This window comes from Budorcas taxicolor, unplaced genomic scaffold (assembly GCF_023091745.1).
Source record: "Budorcas taxicolor isolate Tak-1 unplaced genomic scaffold, Takin1.1 scaffold2765, whole genome shotgun sequence".
NCBI lineage: Eukaryota > Metazoa > Chordata > Mammalia > Artiodactyla > Bovidae > Budorcas > Budorcas taxicolor.
The window spans coordinates 12,501-26,692 of NW_026291941.1; the positions used below are offsets into that span (position 1 = coordinate 12,501).

Genomic DNA, 14,192 nt, shown 5'->3' on the forward strand with positions numbered 1-14,192 from the left:
GCCCACGGAGGCGCTCCCACCAGCCACCAGTCCTCAGCTGGGCGGGAGGGGTCTGCGGTACAGGGAAGCGGACCACCGCGCAGGAGCGTGTGCGCGGTCAGGGCCAGAGCAGAGCCCGCGTCCCGCCCCCTGCGAGGCCTCATCCGCCAAGGAAGGCCTCCACGACGAGGGGAACAGGCACGCCTCTCCCTACCGCCTCGACCCCCCGTCCCCCGAAGAGAGCCACTCAACGGGACACACACGCCACCGTGGCGCGGACCCGAGGGGGACACCGGGTTAAGGGAAACGACACCACCACTCGGCCTCAGGCACCTGAGGGACGACCTGGAGCGCTCCAGGGGCACCACCGAGGGTCACGCGAGGCACGCTCACACACCCGCGTGGGGTGCGCAGCGTGGCGGCGGCGGCACAGCCCTCCCCGCCACAGGGAGGGCCGCTCGCCGGGCACACGCCGAGAAGGCGAAGCGAGAGCAATCTGCGGTGTCAGAAGACCAACGGCCCCCACTGACGCCCCGAGGCAAAGGACAGGAGACCGAAGATCAGGGCCAGAGGCCACACCCAACCCCTGCCTTCCTCCTCACCCTCCCTGATGGGCAGCGGGGGGGGGGGGTGGGGGGGGAGAAGACAAGCGAGGGGCCCCGCGGACAGACCGAGAAGAGCGGACGCGCTCACTGGGAACGCCCGTCCCTCGTCTGGCACGGCTTAGGCTCGGCCCGGGAGAACACGACCACACCACATCGATCCATTGAGCCAAGGTGGAGCGGGGGGAGGCACGGTGAGGACAGTCACCAGAGGGGCCCGCTTTCAGCCTCGCCGGCAACCTCCGTCCCCCCCCCACCTCGCCTCAGGCGAGAGCAGCCGACGACCCCGAGAGGAGAACGCCTGACACGTGGCACGGAGCCCACAGGGCGGGGGTCGTCCCAGCCGCCACCAGGTGCCCACAGCGGGGGTGAGGGACGCCCAGGGTAGAAGACCCACGCGCCGCGCCACCCCGCCCCGCCACCCTCGGGTCGCCCAGAGACCGGAGGTGGCACCAAGGGTCGGGTCAGCCAGACGACACCACACAGGAGCCGGCGCACAGGCCCAGGCGGGCGGCTCCAGCGGCAAGGGCCGAACCGGGCACCAGCTGGCGGCCCAGAAACCCAGAGCCCCGCGTGCGTCCAGAGACCCACAGTCCTCGGTGGCAGACACCAAAGGAGACCGTGTCAGCACTTACCTGGTGGCAAAAAAGGCCTATTAAGGGCGACGAAATGACACCAGCCGACAGCGGAGCCCATCTACGACTCGCAGAGAGGGCCCCCGGAACCTTGTCCCGGCCACCTGTCCCCAACGCTGCCCCATAAACACCAGGCCCCGAGCTCTCTTGGGGGCGGGGGGGGTCATCTGGTCGACCGGGAGGGGGGAGGGGGCGCGTGGTGGCCAAAGCGGGGCCGCGGACACCAAGGTGGGGGGGGGGGGGGAGGGGAGCTGGCCGAGGACGCCCTCCCCGCTCCGTCCACCCGGGTAGGGGTACCGGTCCGTCCGAGTCTCCGAACGGGGATTTGGCTTCGATGTGCCAAAGGAAAACAGAAGACAGAACCGTCAGCGAGGCGCTTCCCACGAGACGAGCGGGCCCCGACCAGGGACCGCGCCCGGGGCCCAGACCGTCCCAGACGGGGCATCCAGGACGGCCCGAGCCGGTCCCCACCTCCCGACTGGGATTCAGAGAGTCGGAGAGGGGTGAGCCAAAGTCGCGTCCGACGACCGAGACCCACGAGGGCACGCTGAAGGGTCGAGCGCGCCCTCCCCGGCCACCCGCGGAAGCAGGGTCCGGTCCATCCACGTCTCCGGACCCGTCAGGACTTTGACAGAGAAAAAGCACGTGTGCCGGGAGACGCCTCGGGCGACCGGACCCCACGGGGGGGACCGCACACGCGCCTCCCCCGGTCAACCCTCGGGTCCCCGCCTCCGGAGTGCGACGCGGAAAACACCCCGGGCAGAAGGGACCCGAGGGCCCGGACCCAGGCGCGCCCTCCGGCGACCTCCAAGCCACCGTCTGGGCCGGTCCCCACCTCCGGAGCGGGGCCGAGGGCGAAGCACACGCTCCTGAGGGCGGCCCAGGAGGAGTCCGGACCGCCGAGCCCGAGTCCAGGCGCTCCGGGCAGGGAAGACCCTCTCCCCGCCCACCGCGGCGGCCCGGCCCAGGCAGGGTCCGGGCGGTCCGTCTCCGCGGCCGCAGGGGCACGGGGGCACGGGGAGATGCTGGTCGACCCGGTCAGGCCGCCCCGCAAGCCGGCTCCGGTGCGCCGCGACGGTCACCCTCCTCGGAAACCTAGAGAACCAATCTCCGGCGACAGCGGGACTGTCCCCAGGCCTCGGCGCCACCGGGACTGTCGCCGCCAGCGTCGCCGGTGTCTGAGAGCTCTGCCTCGGGCCCAGAGGCTGAGTCACAATCCTCCTGAAAGGCCTCGCCGAAGCTCCAGAGGGGAGGGACAATATCCAAGCGGCCGCCAGGTGGCTCCCGACAAGCGACTCGAACGTCCCGAGGACGTGTCGCTGTCGCCGGCCGCCGGGGACGCCACCGCGCCGGCCGCCCAGACGCCCGAGCTCGGCCCGGAGCCTCCGCCGCCGAGCGACGCGACGCGACGCGACCCCGGCCGCAGAGGAAGGGAGAGACGCTGGGAAGGGTCTCCTCAGGAGGCTGCCACGGAGGAGACTCACTCCCCCACGCGATTCCGGGGTGCTGGGGGGGACATTCCACGGAGACGCCGGCGGGCGGTGGGGGCTCGGCGGAGAGAGGGGCACCAGCGGCATCGCAGACTCCCCCGGCCCCCCTCCCCCGCAAGAGAGAGAGAGGGAGGGAGGGAGGGAGGGAGGGAGGGAGGGGCCGGCAAAGCGAAACCAGGCGAGCGCTGCTCGGAGAACAAAGCAGGACTTTGGAAAGCAGACACAGACACGCAAGCCCAGGAGCAACAAAGAAAAAGGAGGAGACACACTCGGAACCCCCAACAAGAGAAGACACAACTCAACCTGGGTAGAGACCGCGACAGAGTCCGAAGACCACACACCCGAGCACGCGCCGGTGGGTGGGGAAAGTGCCCTTGAGGTCAGGAGAACATGGATTTCCAAAGAACTGAACTGGCCACAAACACCAGAATGGCAGGCGGGCGGGAGGGCGGGCGGGAGGTCTGGGGTGGCAGGGCTGCAGGAGTGGGGGTTGGGAGGGGCGGGGGTGGGGGGTGGGGGGTGGGGCTGGGGGGCGTGGAGCTGAGGAGGACCGGACCGAGTCAATAGGGATCCACTAAATAAACCCCGTGTTCCAGGACAACAGCCAGTTACATGAATCAATAACTTTTTGAAGTAGATCAGAAAGGAAATGAAACAAAACCACCAGGCAGCAAAGTCAAGTCATAGAACTGCTCCGGCTGCTGAAAAGTCAGAGAGAGGGGGAGGGGGAGGGGGAGGGGGAGGGTGAGGGGAGGGGGAGGGGGAGGGGGAGGGGAGGGGAGGGGAGGGGAGGGGAGGGGAGGGGAGGGGGAGGGGGGCGAGAGAGCGAGAACGCATGCACATGTGCCTAGACGCGTGTCCATATGTATACGCACGCGTATTCGCGTCTATATATACGCGCACACATGGGTATCAACAAACACGTTCGAAGGGCATGCTCACATACACGCATGTGTCTGTGTGCGCACGTGGATGCCTAGGCGTCTCTACTGTGCGTGTATGCTTGCGTGTCTACACGTAGACACAGGCATATATACACAGACGTACACGGATACACACAGGCACGAATACACACGCTCACATGTGCAGAGACGTCGGTATCCATAGACACATACATACAAAGAAAGGCGGACGTGTCAACACATACAGATGCACACGTGTGTGTACGTGTGATGTAGACACACAGGTGTGGGTGCACGTATATGCGTACACGTCCGTGCATGCTTCCCTAGACGCATCTCTCCGCGTGTGTGTATGCACACATGCATACGCACATACGGACACATCCATAGACGTCTACGTCTCGCGTACAGAGGTCCGCACAGACGTGCGAGTGTCTATGTGTCGATATACACACAGGTCTGTAGAAGTAGACATGCGTGCACGTACGCACGTACAGGTGCACGGGTGCGTCTAGAGTGCCTATACGCAGATGCATGGGCATAGATGCGCACACACGTCAACGCATATGCGAACGTGCGTGTGTATACACACACGTCCCTAGAAGTCCGTGTCCATGTGCCTCTGTGCACAGATACCCACGTGTCTGTGTAGATGTGTACGTGCGCGCGTGTGAGTATCTATAGGTGTATCTATGTACATATGGATACTCACAGACACACACGGACGGAAACACACATCCGTGTGTGTGTGTGTGTGTGTGTGTGTGTGTGTGTGTGTGTGTGTGTGGTATATACGGGGGAAAGCGCAAGCATATTGCAAAAGGGGCTTTTCTGTCCACAACGGATCAAGGCGTCAGACAACTCAGCCTCCCAAAGGGAAACGACCCCCGATGAGCGAAGTGGGCAGGCAGGCAGGGGGCCCGAGCAGACACCTTCCTTCCAAAGAAAGGGAGAACAGACAGACACCCAGAAGCACAAGGTAGAAAACACATCAGCGGCAGGGCTGGGCTGGGCCGGGCTGGGCTGGGCTGGGGCTGCCGGGGGTGGGGGCGGGCTCACGGAAGCATCCCGGGGCGTCTGTCTGGACAATGATCCTTCTCATTCGGAGGGGAAAGGCCCAGGAGCTGGAATCGCAATCGCGACAGCAAGTTCGACACATCAGAAGACAGTGGCTCCTGATCGATCGAACGCGTCTTTGCTGCCGCTGAGGAACATGTGGGCGGACTCGGAGAGATCACATCTCATCCCCTGGGGCCTCCCAGAGAGAGAAACCACATCCCTAGGGAAAAGAGTCCTGCGATTCCCTCGGAACACTCCACCAAAGAGTCCCCCTTCGACCCAACCCAGCCACTCCACGGAGTGCCCACGGAGGGGACAAAGAAGATACGGACGTGTGTATGTGTGGGATCGACCCCCATACCTAGGTAGACATCCGTACACACAGAAGGAGAGAGCTCTCTGTCTGTGTGCCTACGCCTGTGTCTATTCACTCACACACACACACACACACACACACACACACACACACACACACACACACACACAGAGGAATGGGACTCAACCACCAGAAGGGAATGAAATCTCACAGTCTGCAGGAACTTGGAGAGACCTTTAGAGGGGATTATGCTCCACGAAATACCTCAGAGCCGTCGTTTCCACGCAGCACCTACCAAACGATGCACCGTGAACACAACAGAACCAAAGAGAAACAGGCTCCTAAGATACCACCACGGAACACGTGAGGGGTGGCCGGAGGAAGGAGCGGGGGACACGGTGGCGGGGGGTGGGGTGGGGGAGAGAATGAGGGAGACGGATGACGCGGCGCCACCTTCCCCTCAGGAAAGCCGTGAGTCGCGGGCACGCCATGACCCCGGATGTCATCTGCCGTGACGCCCAGTGGTGACGGACGGTCCCTCACTAGATGTATCCTGGTGATCGCTGTGTCACGCGCTACACTCGAAACCGTCGTCGGTACAGCTGAAAAGGAACGGGGGAACAAAACACGAAGGGGGAAGAAAAAAAAAAAAAAGGAAAGGAAGCAGGACGGGAGGAAGGAAAGAAGGCGAAAGAAAACGTTGGCAGTCAGTCAGAGGTCCATTTGAGAAGAGTGGGACTCGCGTGTGTGTGTGTGTGGAGGGGCGGGGAGTGGGGAGGCGGGGAGAGAAACTAGGGTGAGTAGGAGGACGGGGAGCAGGAGGAGGAGAAAGAAAAGGCCTCGAGGGGGAGGGGGAGATCAAGGATCCAAAGAGTGGACAGGACGGTCAGGTGAGCGCCATCGGGAAAGGAAATGAAGCCAACCCACGAACACCCTCCCCACGGTGCTCGCGTTCAGTCCGAGATCAAGCTGTGGGTAGGTAGCACGGTGTCCTCCGGCACACAGGGACACACGGGCCTGCCTGCCTCGGCGTGGGAGTTCAGGATCACCCCGAAAGCTGAAGCCGTTCTGTTCATCCACGGCTGACAAGGACCACGGTCCCACGACATTCCCACATCCTAGCAAACCATCGAAAGACTCTCTCACTCACTCGCCATGAAACACGTAGAGAACAGAAAAGGAGCGACACGATGGTGGCTGGCTGGCTGGCTGGCTGGATTCCCCGTGAGAGTCTGAGGGTGGAACCCATGGACAGAAAAGCATCCGATTCCCTTTGGCCAAGAGTCGGCCTCGCCTTCTGCGCCCGGTGTCTTGCCTGCGTCCGGATGACTCCCTCCCCCACCCCACCCCGCTCCCAGCTTGAAGGTGCTCTCGAGGTCCGGCCGGAACGCTCTCTTCGGAGCGCCCTTCTGAAGGGGAACGTTGTCTTCCGCGTCCTCGCCCTGAGACAGCTTCAGCCCGGCCCTCCCCTCCACCCCCGCCTCCCTCTCTCCCCCCTGCTCCTCTTCCTCCTCCTCGGAACCCGTGAGCTCTCCTCGCACCGGCCTCTCGCCCCACACGGTGGCGGTGTCGGCCCAGGTACGCTCAGGCGTCTCCTCCCCGCATCCCAGGGGACCGCCGCTGTCTCTCGACTGCGTCGTCCTGGGACCATGTGTTTCCTGGCCTTTTCTGCGGGTGGGGGAGACCCGGACGGGCCGGGGCCAGGCGGGGGTGTGGGGGAGCCTGCGTGCGGGGGGAAGGGTGGGGGCAGGGAGGGGGAGGAGGAGGAGGAGGAGGAGGAACAACGACACAACTCCCCAGTGCCAGTGTGTGCCTGTGGCCCGGGAAACAGAGGACGCACCGGGCTGGCTCCGAAAAGGGGATCGGTCATGAGATGGGGCACGTTTGTTCTCTGCAGAGGCCCTGCAGATCGAACAGGCAGGGGCAAGAATTGGGCTTCCCGCACTGAGAACCGTTCACCCATCGTGGAAACAGGCGTCTGTCACACCGGGGCTTCGGCTCTCGGTGCGATGTCCACAAGCCGTAGCCACCGAAACGTGCGCACGCTGGAGCCGCCGCCGTGCAGAGGGAGATCTCATCCGGCTCCTCGTGTCCTTCCAGCGAGTAGGCCGGGATCTCGGGAAGAACAGACATCCAGAGAGTTGCATGAACCTGACCGTCACGCTTTCGGAAGCCAAGGGAAGCAGAAATGAGGTTCACTCGCGTGCGGGTCTGTCTTTCCACGGGGACGAATCCTCTCTTTGAGCCGATGAGGGTTCCGGGGGCCCCGTGGAGCAGAGAGGATAGAGAGTTCCCTCAGCTCCCCTGCTCCTCCCATGCACGCGCACGCTCCCCAACGGTCCTAGGAACAGCCTGCCCCAGAGGAGCGTGCTGGCTGGCCACAACCCACCTCCACGGAGACGGAGACGGCAGTGTCCGTCCGCGTCAGTCATCCTCGTCCAGAGTCCCCGGGCCGTGTGCCCTCGCCTTCACGCCTGGCACCGTCCGTTCTGTAGGTTTGTGTCGAACCTGCCCGGAGCCCTGTGGCATCGTCCCGGATCAGGGGTTCGGTGGAAAACACCCCGTCCCCCCGCCTCATCGGCAGGTGGATCCTTCACCACTGGACCACCAGCCAGGGAGGTCCCCTCACAGCCTTCGAAAAGCATCTACCCTGAAACATTCCATGTCGTCCTCCAAAATCACTGGACCATCACGACTGAAATGAAGGAAACTATGTGAGTTCAAGAATGTCTTCACTCCTCAGTGCTTCTTGCTTTAGAACCACGAAGGCATCTCTCTCTCTCTCTCTCTCTCTCTCTCTCTCTCTCTCTCTCTCTCTCTCACACACACACACACACACACACACACACACAGAGGGGGGCTCATCGTCCAAAAGAAACCAACTGTTGTGTGTATCCATCCCCCTTGTCGTGGCCGTTGTGCCATCGCTAGTCAAAGAAGCTGATCTCATGTGGAATCCGATGTCTTCTTCTCTAGGACACTTCAAGAAGCAGCAAGGGTGCCTGCCGGTTTGTGAGAAACGAAGGTCAACCCGTCACGATGCGATCCCTTTTCCGGGCCTGATCGTTCAGAAACTCTCCCATCCCAAGCGGGGGACGTCAGGATATCCATCTCGAGTTTGGGACTGGGGCTTCCCCGGCGGCTCCGTAGGAAACCGTCCCGTGCCCACGCAGGAAACACGGGTTTCATCCCCGGCCCGGGAAGATCCCACGTGCTACAGAGCCACGAAGCCCATAGGCCTCGCCGATGGAATCTGTGCTCTCGATCCTGGCCACTGCGAGCGCTGAGCCCACACCCAGCAGCCACCGAAGCCCACGTGCCCCAGTGCCCACGCTCCCCAAGAGGAACCACAGCCACGAGAAGCCCAGACACACAGGCGCAGAGCGGCCCCCTCCTCCACGGAGAGAGAACGGCTCGCACAGCAGTGAAGACACAGCACACCCCCACAGAAGTCAAAGACATCCCGTGATTGGAAAGCAATACGGGGTCTAGGGTGGGATGCCGTCGGCCAATACCTCGTCCTATCCCTCGGGAAGCTCGCTGACTCTGCGGTCGATGAGATCGAGAAACCGCAGCTCACCGTGCCATCGGAAGGGTGGGAAGCTCTCCCTACAGTGCGGAGAGCCCAGTGGAGACGTGACCCGTGGGGACCGTGAGCATGCCCGTTCCCGTGAAGAAGTCCTTCCCAGTCCGGGCTCTGGAGATCGGCCCACGCGGACCTGCAGACAGTGGACGGCCATCCCTCTCGGGGCTCCCTGCAGGCTCGCGGGTCCGGGCGTGCTGTGCCCCCAGCATCTGCTCGCCTCTTCTGGGCCCGTCTCCCCCATTGTGCTCCACTCGCTTTGAATCCTTCTCCCCTCTCGTCTGACGTGTTTTCTTTCCTGTTCGACTCTTTCTGGCTCCCCAGGCACCACTTCGCATCGTTCTTCTCTTCTCATCGCACTCGTCTCGTGGAAAGAATTCCACGTATCTCTGCTCTGTGCCCCAAGGAGTCTGGCATCGCTCCATTCATCTGGGGATCGACTGGCACCCGGGCAACCCCGGCCCACGAAAACCCTGGTTCCGTGTGGAGGGAACGACTTGCCGACGACCGCAGGGGGCTTGTGGACGACGTGGAAAGCTGGCACCGGGGAGTCGTCCTGCGGACACACCCTCGGGCACCATCGCGTTCGCGGGAGCGTTTGGGTTGTCGTCGCGGTCGCCGCCGTATTCCCTAAGACGTGTGCGGTCGCACTGGATGCCAACGGCGTCTATCGGAAGAGAAAGGCTCATTCCCCGGATCCCCTCAGAAGGACTTCGAAAAAGAGTCGTGGGCGAGACGTGATCGATCTTTCCTACACTCTCACTTCTGGGGAGACATCTAAAGAAAAGAGACACCGGATCTAACCCTCAGAGAGAGATCTGCGCTCCCACGTCCACGGCAGCATCCGTCACACGGGTCAAGAGAGGGAAACAGCCCGAGTGTCCATCAAGGGAAGAAGAGGGAAAGAAGACACACGATCCAGAGAGAGATCGATCGATAGGTAGACATAGATGTCCCACGGAGCCACAGGAACGAACACATTCTTCTCTGGTGAGAGCATGGATGTGACTTAGGGCGTGATGCCCAATGAATGAGTCAGGTAGAGAAAGAAAAAGACTTTCTCATGCCACTTACATGCCATGATGGCCATCAAAAAAAAAAAAGAAAGAAAGAAAGAAAGAAAACAATCATCACAGAGCGGCTGGGGGAGGGAGGCATGGGAAGATATTGCATTGATGGAAGGGGGAGAGAAAAAAAAAAAAAAAAACGACTTCACGGATAAGGTACATCTATACTGCACACGTCACAACGAGCACGGTGATTCTAATGAACAGCATTATTCTTATCGTATGATACTATTCGGAGAAGGCCATGGCGCCCCACTGCAGTCCTCTTGCCCGGAAAATCCCATGGACGGGAGGAGCCTGGTGGGCCGCAGTCCACGGGGGTCGCTCACAGTTGGACGCGACTGAGCGACTTCCCTTCCACTTTTCACTTTCACGCCTTGGAGAAGGACATGGCAACCCGCTGCAGTGTTCTTGCCTGGAGAATCCCAGGGACGGGGGTGCCCGGTGGGCTACCGTCTGTGGGGTCGCACAGATTCGGACACGACTGAAGCGACGCAGCAGCAGCAGCAGCAGCAGCAGCAGCAGCAGCAGCATGATCATCTGAGAAAGTTGCCATGACAGTGGACATGAATCATTCTCCTCCCGTCCAATGGCAGAAGGAAATGGCAACCCACTCTAGGATTCTTGCCTGGAACTGTCCACGGATGGAGGAGCCTGGTAGGCGACAGTCCGTGGGGTCGCAAAGAGTCGAACACGACCGAGTGACTCCGCTCTCTTTCACGTCCAGTCGTGATCTGCGTGGGCTGTGAGAAAGCTATGAGCTACCGCCTGGGCGGTCATTATTCTTTCGCAACGTACAGGTGCCTCTTGTCCCCATTCTGTACACATGAGAACGAAGGATGTCATATGTCCTTCACGAAGGAAATGATATTTCAATACGCCTGGAAATTAAACACATAAAATCCCCTAGTTTTCTTGTCTTTCCGTGAAGAGTCGGTATCGGCTGCGCCAAAAAAAAAAAAAAAAAGGGAAAAGAAAGAAAGAAAGAAAAAGAAAGCTTTATTTGGGGGTCTTCGATATGGCCATGCAGGGACACAGGTTTGAATAAAAACCGGGGGAACGTTCCCCAGGAAAGAGTCGGGGGCTTAGAAAGCTGAAACTCCGTGAGGTTGTAAAGCGACCCGAGAGCAATGATGATGGACTGTCATGCAAACAAGGAACTGTCTCTTCTTCCAGGGTCGATAGGCTGTCACAAGTGAGGTAGGGAAAGGGGAGGGTGTGTGTGATAGGGGTCTCGAATGTCGGGAACACTGTCTCGAGGATCCGGAGGACTCTGTTCCCCAGGAGGTGCTCCGAGTTTCCAGACTGAGACACAGACCTCTTCCTCCATGGCCTTCCCCTTCTCTATTTTGGGGCGCTCTCTTGGCGATGCCGATTCCACTTTGATTTTCCTGTCACATGTCATCCCCTTTTGCATTCAAAGATACCATTCCATCATGGGAACAAGAGACCTGGTTTATCTTTTGAGAGAGGATTCGAATGAGACATGATCACTATCCGTTGCGTGGTTCCGGGCACGAACGACCCACACGGGGATCCACGCCACATCTCTCTCTGCCATCGAGAAAGGCTGGGTACGGCAAATGACGCCACGGGATCGGCGAGTTCCTCGGGCTCAGCACTCCCTCGACTTGGCTGCGGTTTTTGGTTTTGTTCCCTTCCGTGTTTGCTCGCTCGCTGACCCACACGATCTCTCCGGATAGGGCAGCCCATCGAAGCGGAGGCACGATCGAGTCTGTGTGGATCCTATTCACGCATCCCATGGGGAGATCGACGACCTCTACGTGGATCCATACCCATGGCCGTGTTGGGTTCAGGAGGACCCTTTGGTGTTTTCTGGGTGCGCTCTCTGTTGTCCATGAGCTCACGTGCCTTTCGGGGACATGGCTGATGGAGACGGACACCAAGCAGCAGGGCAGCAAGCTGGCATCTCGGCCTAGAGCGGTTCCCCAAATGACATCCCAGCACCAGGGCTGAGACAGCCATCCCTCCCCGGGCCCCCCTCGTCGCCGGGGAGGGGTGGGGTGGGGTGGGGGTGGGGGGTGTGAGGTGGGGGAGATGGGGGTGGGAGCCGGTTCCGGGTGCGCGCGCAGCGCGCGCGCGTGTGTGTGTGTGTGTGTGTGTGTGGGCGGGTGGGTGGGTGGGGTGGGGAGGGGACGGGACTGGGCTCGGGGTTGGGGGTGCACGCACGAGGTGAGGGGACCGTCCCGGTCCCCCTGAGACGTGAAGGCAGGTTCTGTCCCGCTGAGAACTCCCTGCCTTCAGGCGCGCGAGGGGAGCAGGTTTCTCTCCAATCCATTTAGGAAACGGTTTTGAAAAAGTTTCCAGACAAAAAGTATCACACAGTTAGACACAACATGTCTGCTTGTGATTGCCGGGGCCAGCGTGAGGAACTCCGCCCATGGCAAAGGTCATGAGGAAGGAGGCTTGGCGTACGCCAAGGCGTGATCAAGCCTCAGGAAACCCCCTGTTCCCGAGCATCTACCCCCAAAGCCAGAGTCTACCTAGAAATGACGAGTCTAGTGGGTTGGTTAGGAATGCCGTGGGTGAAGGGCTTTTCACGTGTCGGGCCGATCGTGACGGCTCCTTCCCGGCCCCGGGTGTGACAAGGGCGTCTCAGGTCAAACCTCTCTGGGAGTCTTTGGAGAGTCTTCACGAGCACAGGGCTTTTCTCACGGTCGAGTCCACGATTGCCGCCAGGCCTCCATATCCTTAGGCGCCTGGGAATCTATGGGTCCACGTCGTCGGAATATAGAAAAGGAAGTCGAGTCGTTTTTCAGGGGAGCAATACTAGACTTTTCGAGTGAACGCAGGTTCTCTTTTGGAATAGATCCCTGTCCTCTGTGATCAATCCCTGCGTCCTTGCTAGGCACACATGTCCCTCGATCACTCTCTTCAGACTCAAGAGACCTTCAGGGCAACATTGGGGAAAGGATTTTCCTGTGTTGGGCTGAGGGTTGCTGCTGCATCTCCATATTCCCTGCCCTTCGAGTGAATATAACTAGCATAGGGGAGACATAAGGATTCACCTTTCAGACGAATCACGTGAACTTTGGGTTCGATCCATTCCTTTCTCGATTGGAACTCACGACACCCTCAGCCTACAGGAATGTCACTTTATCTGGAGGGTGGTGCCTGGTTTAAGGAAAAACACCCTTGGAACACAGAAGTGTTTTGGGGATCAGAAAGAAAGGATCGTCACGTGTCAGCAGGCCTCACGGCCAGAAGATGATGTCATATCCCTAAGACCTTTTTCTTTTCCGTACATTTATGTGAAGCACCTGATTTTGAGAAAGGTCGGGACTCCTGACCCCCACGTGACTCTGTAGTCATCCCTGTATGTCACAAAAGGGATAGAAGCAAACCCAACACGAAAGACATCGGATCCGTCTCCGGAAAGACCGATACCCCCATGTCGCTTCTTTCTTGCTCCCCGTTTCTCTGGCTGAATTCCAAGTTCTTCAGCCTCTTTTCCTCCACTCATTTTCCTACGACACGATCCGTTTCTAATCTCTCTGTATCTCTGTCGTTAAATATGTATTTATCCAAGGACGCCAACGCCGTCCCCGCCTTCGAATTCCCTGGATCCAACGGGGCTGGACCCCGGCAGGAGGCGGTGTGTGGTGGTGTGTCTGGGGCATGCCCAGGTGGTGCTGCGTGGGTGTGGGTGTGTGTGTGTGGGGGGGGGGGGGGGTGGGGGGTGGGGTGGGGTGGGTCATGAGTGTGGTGTGTGTATAGGTTCCACGTGAGGCCGAGTGTGTGTCGGGTGGGCACCATGGGTGTGTGCGTGTGGGATGCGCCAGTGGGTGTGGGCGTGGCCGGAAGGGGGTGGGGCGTGCAGAGACAGTGGCCCAGAGACACAGCCAGGCAAAGGACAGCGCAGTGTGTGTGTGTGCAGGGGGTAGGGGGGAGTGTGTGGTGTGTGGCCTGTGCGAGCGGGGTGTGAACGGGCTGCGTGTGTGTGTGTGTGTGTGTCTGGGGTCGGGATGTGTGTGTGCGCGGTGTGCAGGCGGGGTGTGTGTGCGGGTATGCGTGTGGTGTGTAGGGTGCCGCTGTGGGTGTGGGTGTGGGTGTGGCCTGTGGGTGCGAGGGGTGGTGGCGCAGAGACAGAGGCCCAGAGACACAGCTAGGCAAAGGACAGTGCAGCGTGTGTGTGTGTGTGTGTGGGGGGGGGGGGGTGTGCGGGAGAGGTGGGGGGGCGGGGTATGTGTGGGGGCGTGGTGTGTGCGGGGGTGGGGGGTTTTATGGGCGGGCGGGCAGGTGTGTGTGGCGCTGGGGGCGGGGCGGGGTGTGTGTGTCTACGCATGTGGTGTGTGGGCAGAGACAGAGGAGAGGGGGAGAGTCACAGCCAGGCCAAGGAGAACGCAGTGGGGGGGGAGGGGGGTGGCTGGGGCGGGAAGGGAGGAGTGTGCGGTGTGTGGCAAGCGTGGGCGGGGTGCAAACGGGCTGGGTGTGCGTGTGTCTGGGGTCGGGACGTGTGTGTGCACTGTGTGCAGGCGGGGTGTGTGTGCGGGTATGCGTGTGGTGTGCGGTGCGCCTGTGGGTGTGGGTGTGGTGGA

At 60.9% G+C, this 14,192-nt stretch overlaps 1 protein-coding gene across 1 annotated transcript in view; it reads left to right on the plus strand.

Annotated features, from left to right (window-relative positions):
• Positions 1-5,511, plus strand: part of LOC128071180 (collagen alpha-1(I) chain-like) — a 10,744-nt gene extending 5,233 nt beyond the window's left edge. Inside the window, exons 5-8 of the mRNA XM_052664147.1 lie at positions 1-517; positions 1,508-1,719; positions 1,840-2,807; positions 5,448-5,511. The exon at positions 1-517 is cut by the window's left edge and continues 891 nt beyond it. Coding sequence (XP_052520107.1) covers positions 1-517; positions 1,508-1,719; positions 1,840-2,807; positions 5,448-5,511 — 1,761 coding nt within the window. The remainder of the gene's footprint in view (positions 518-1,507; positions 1,720-1,839; positions 2,808-5,447) is intronic.
• The last annotated feature ends 8,681 nt before the right edge of the window (positions 5,512-14,192 follow it).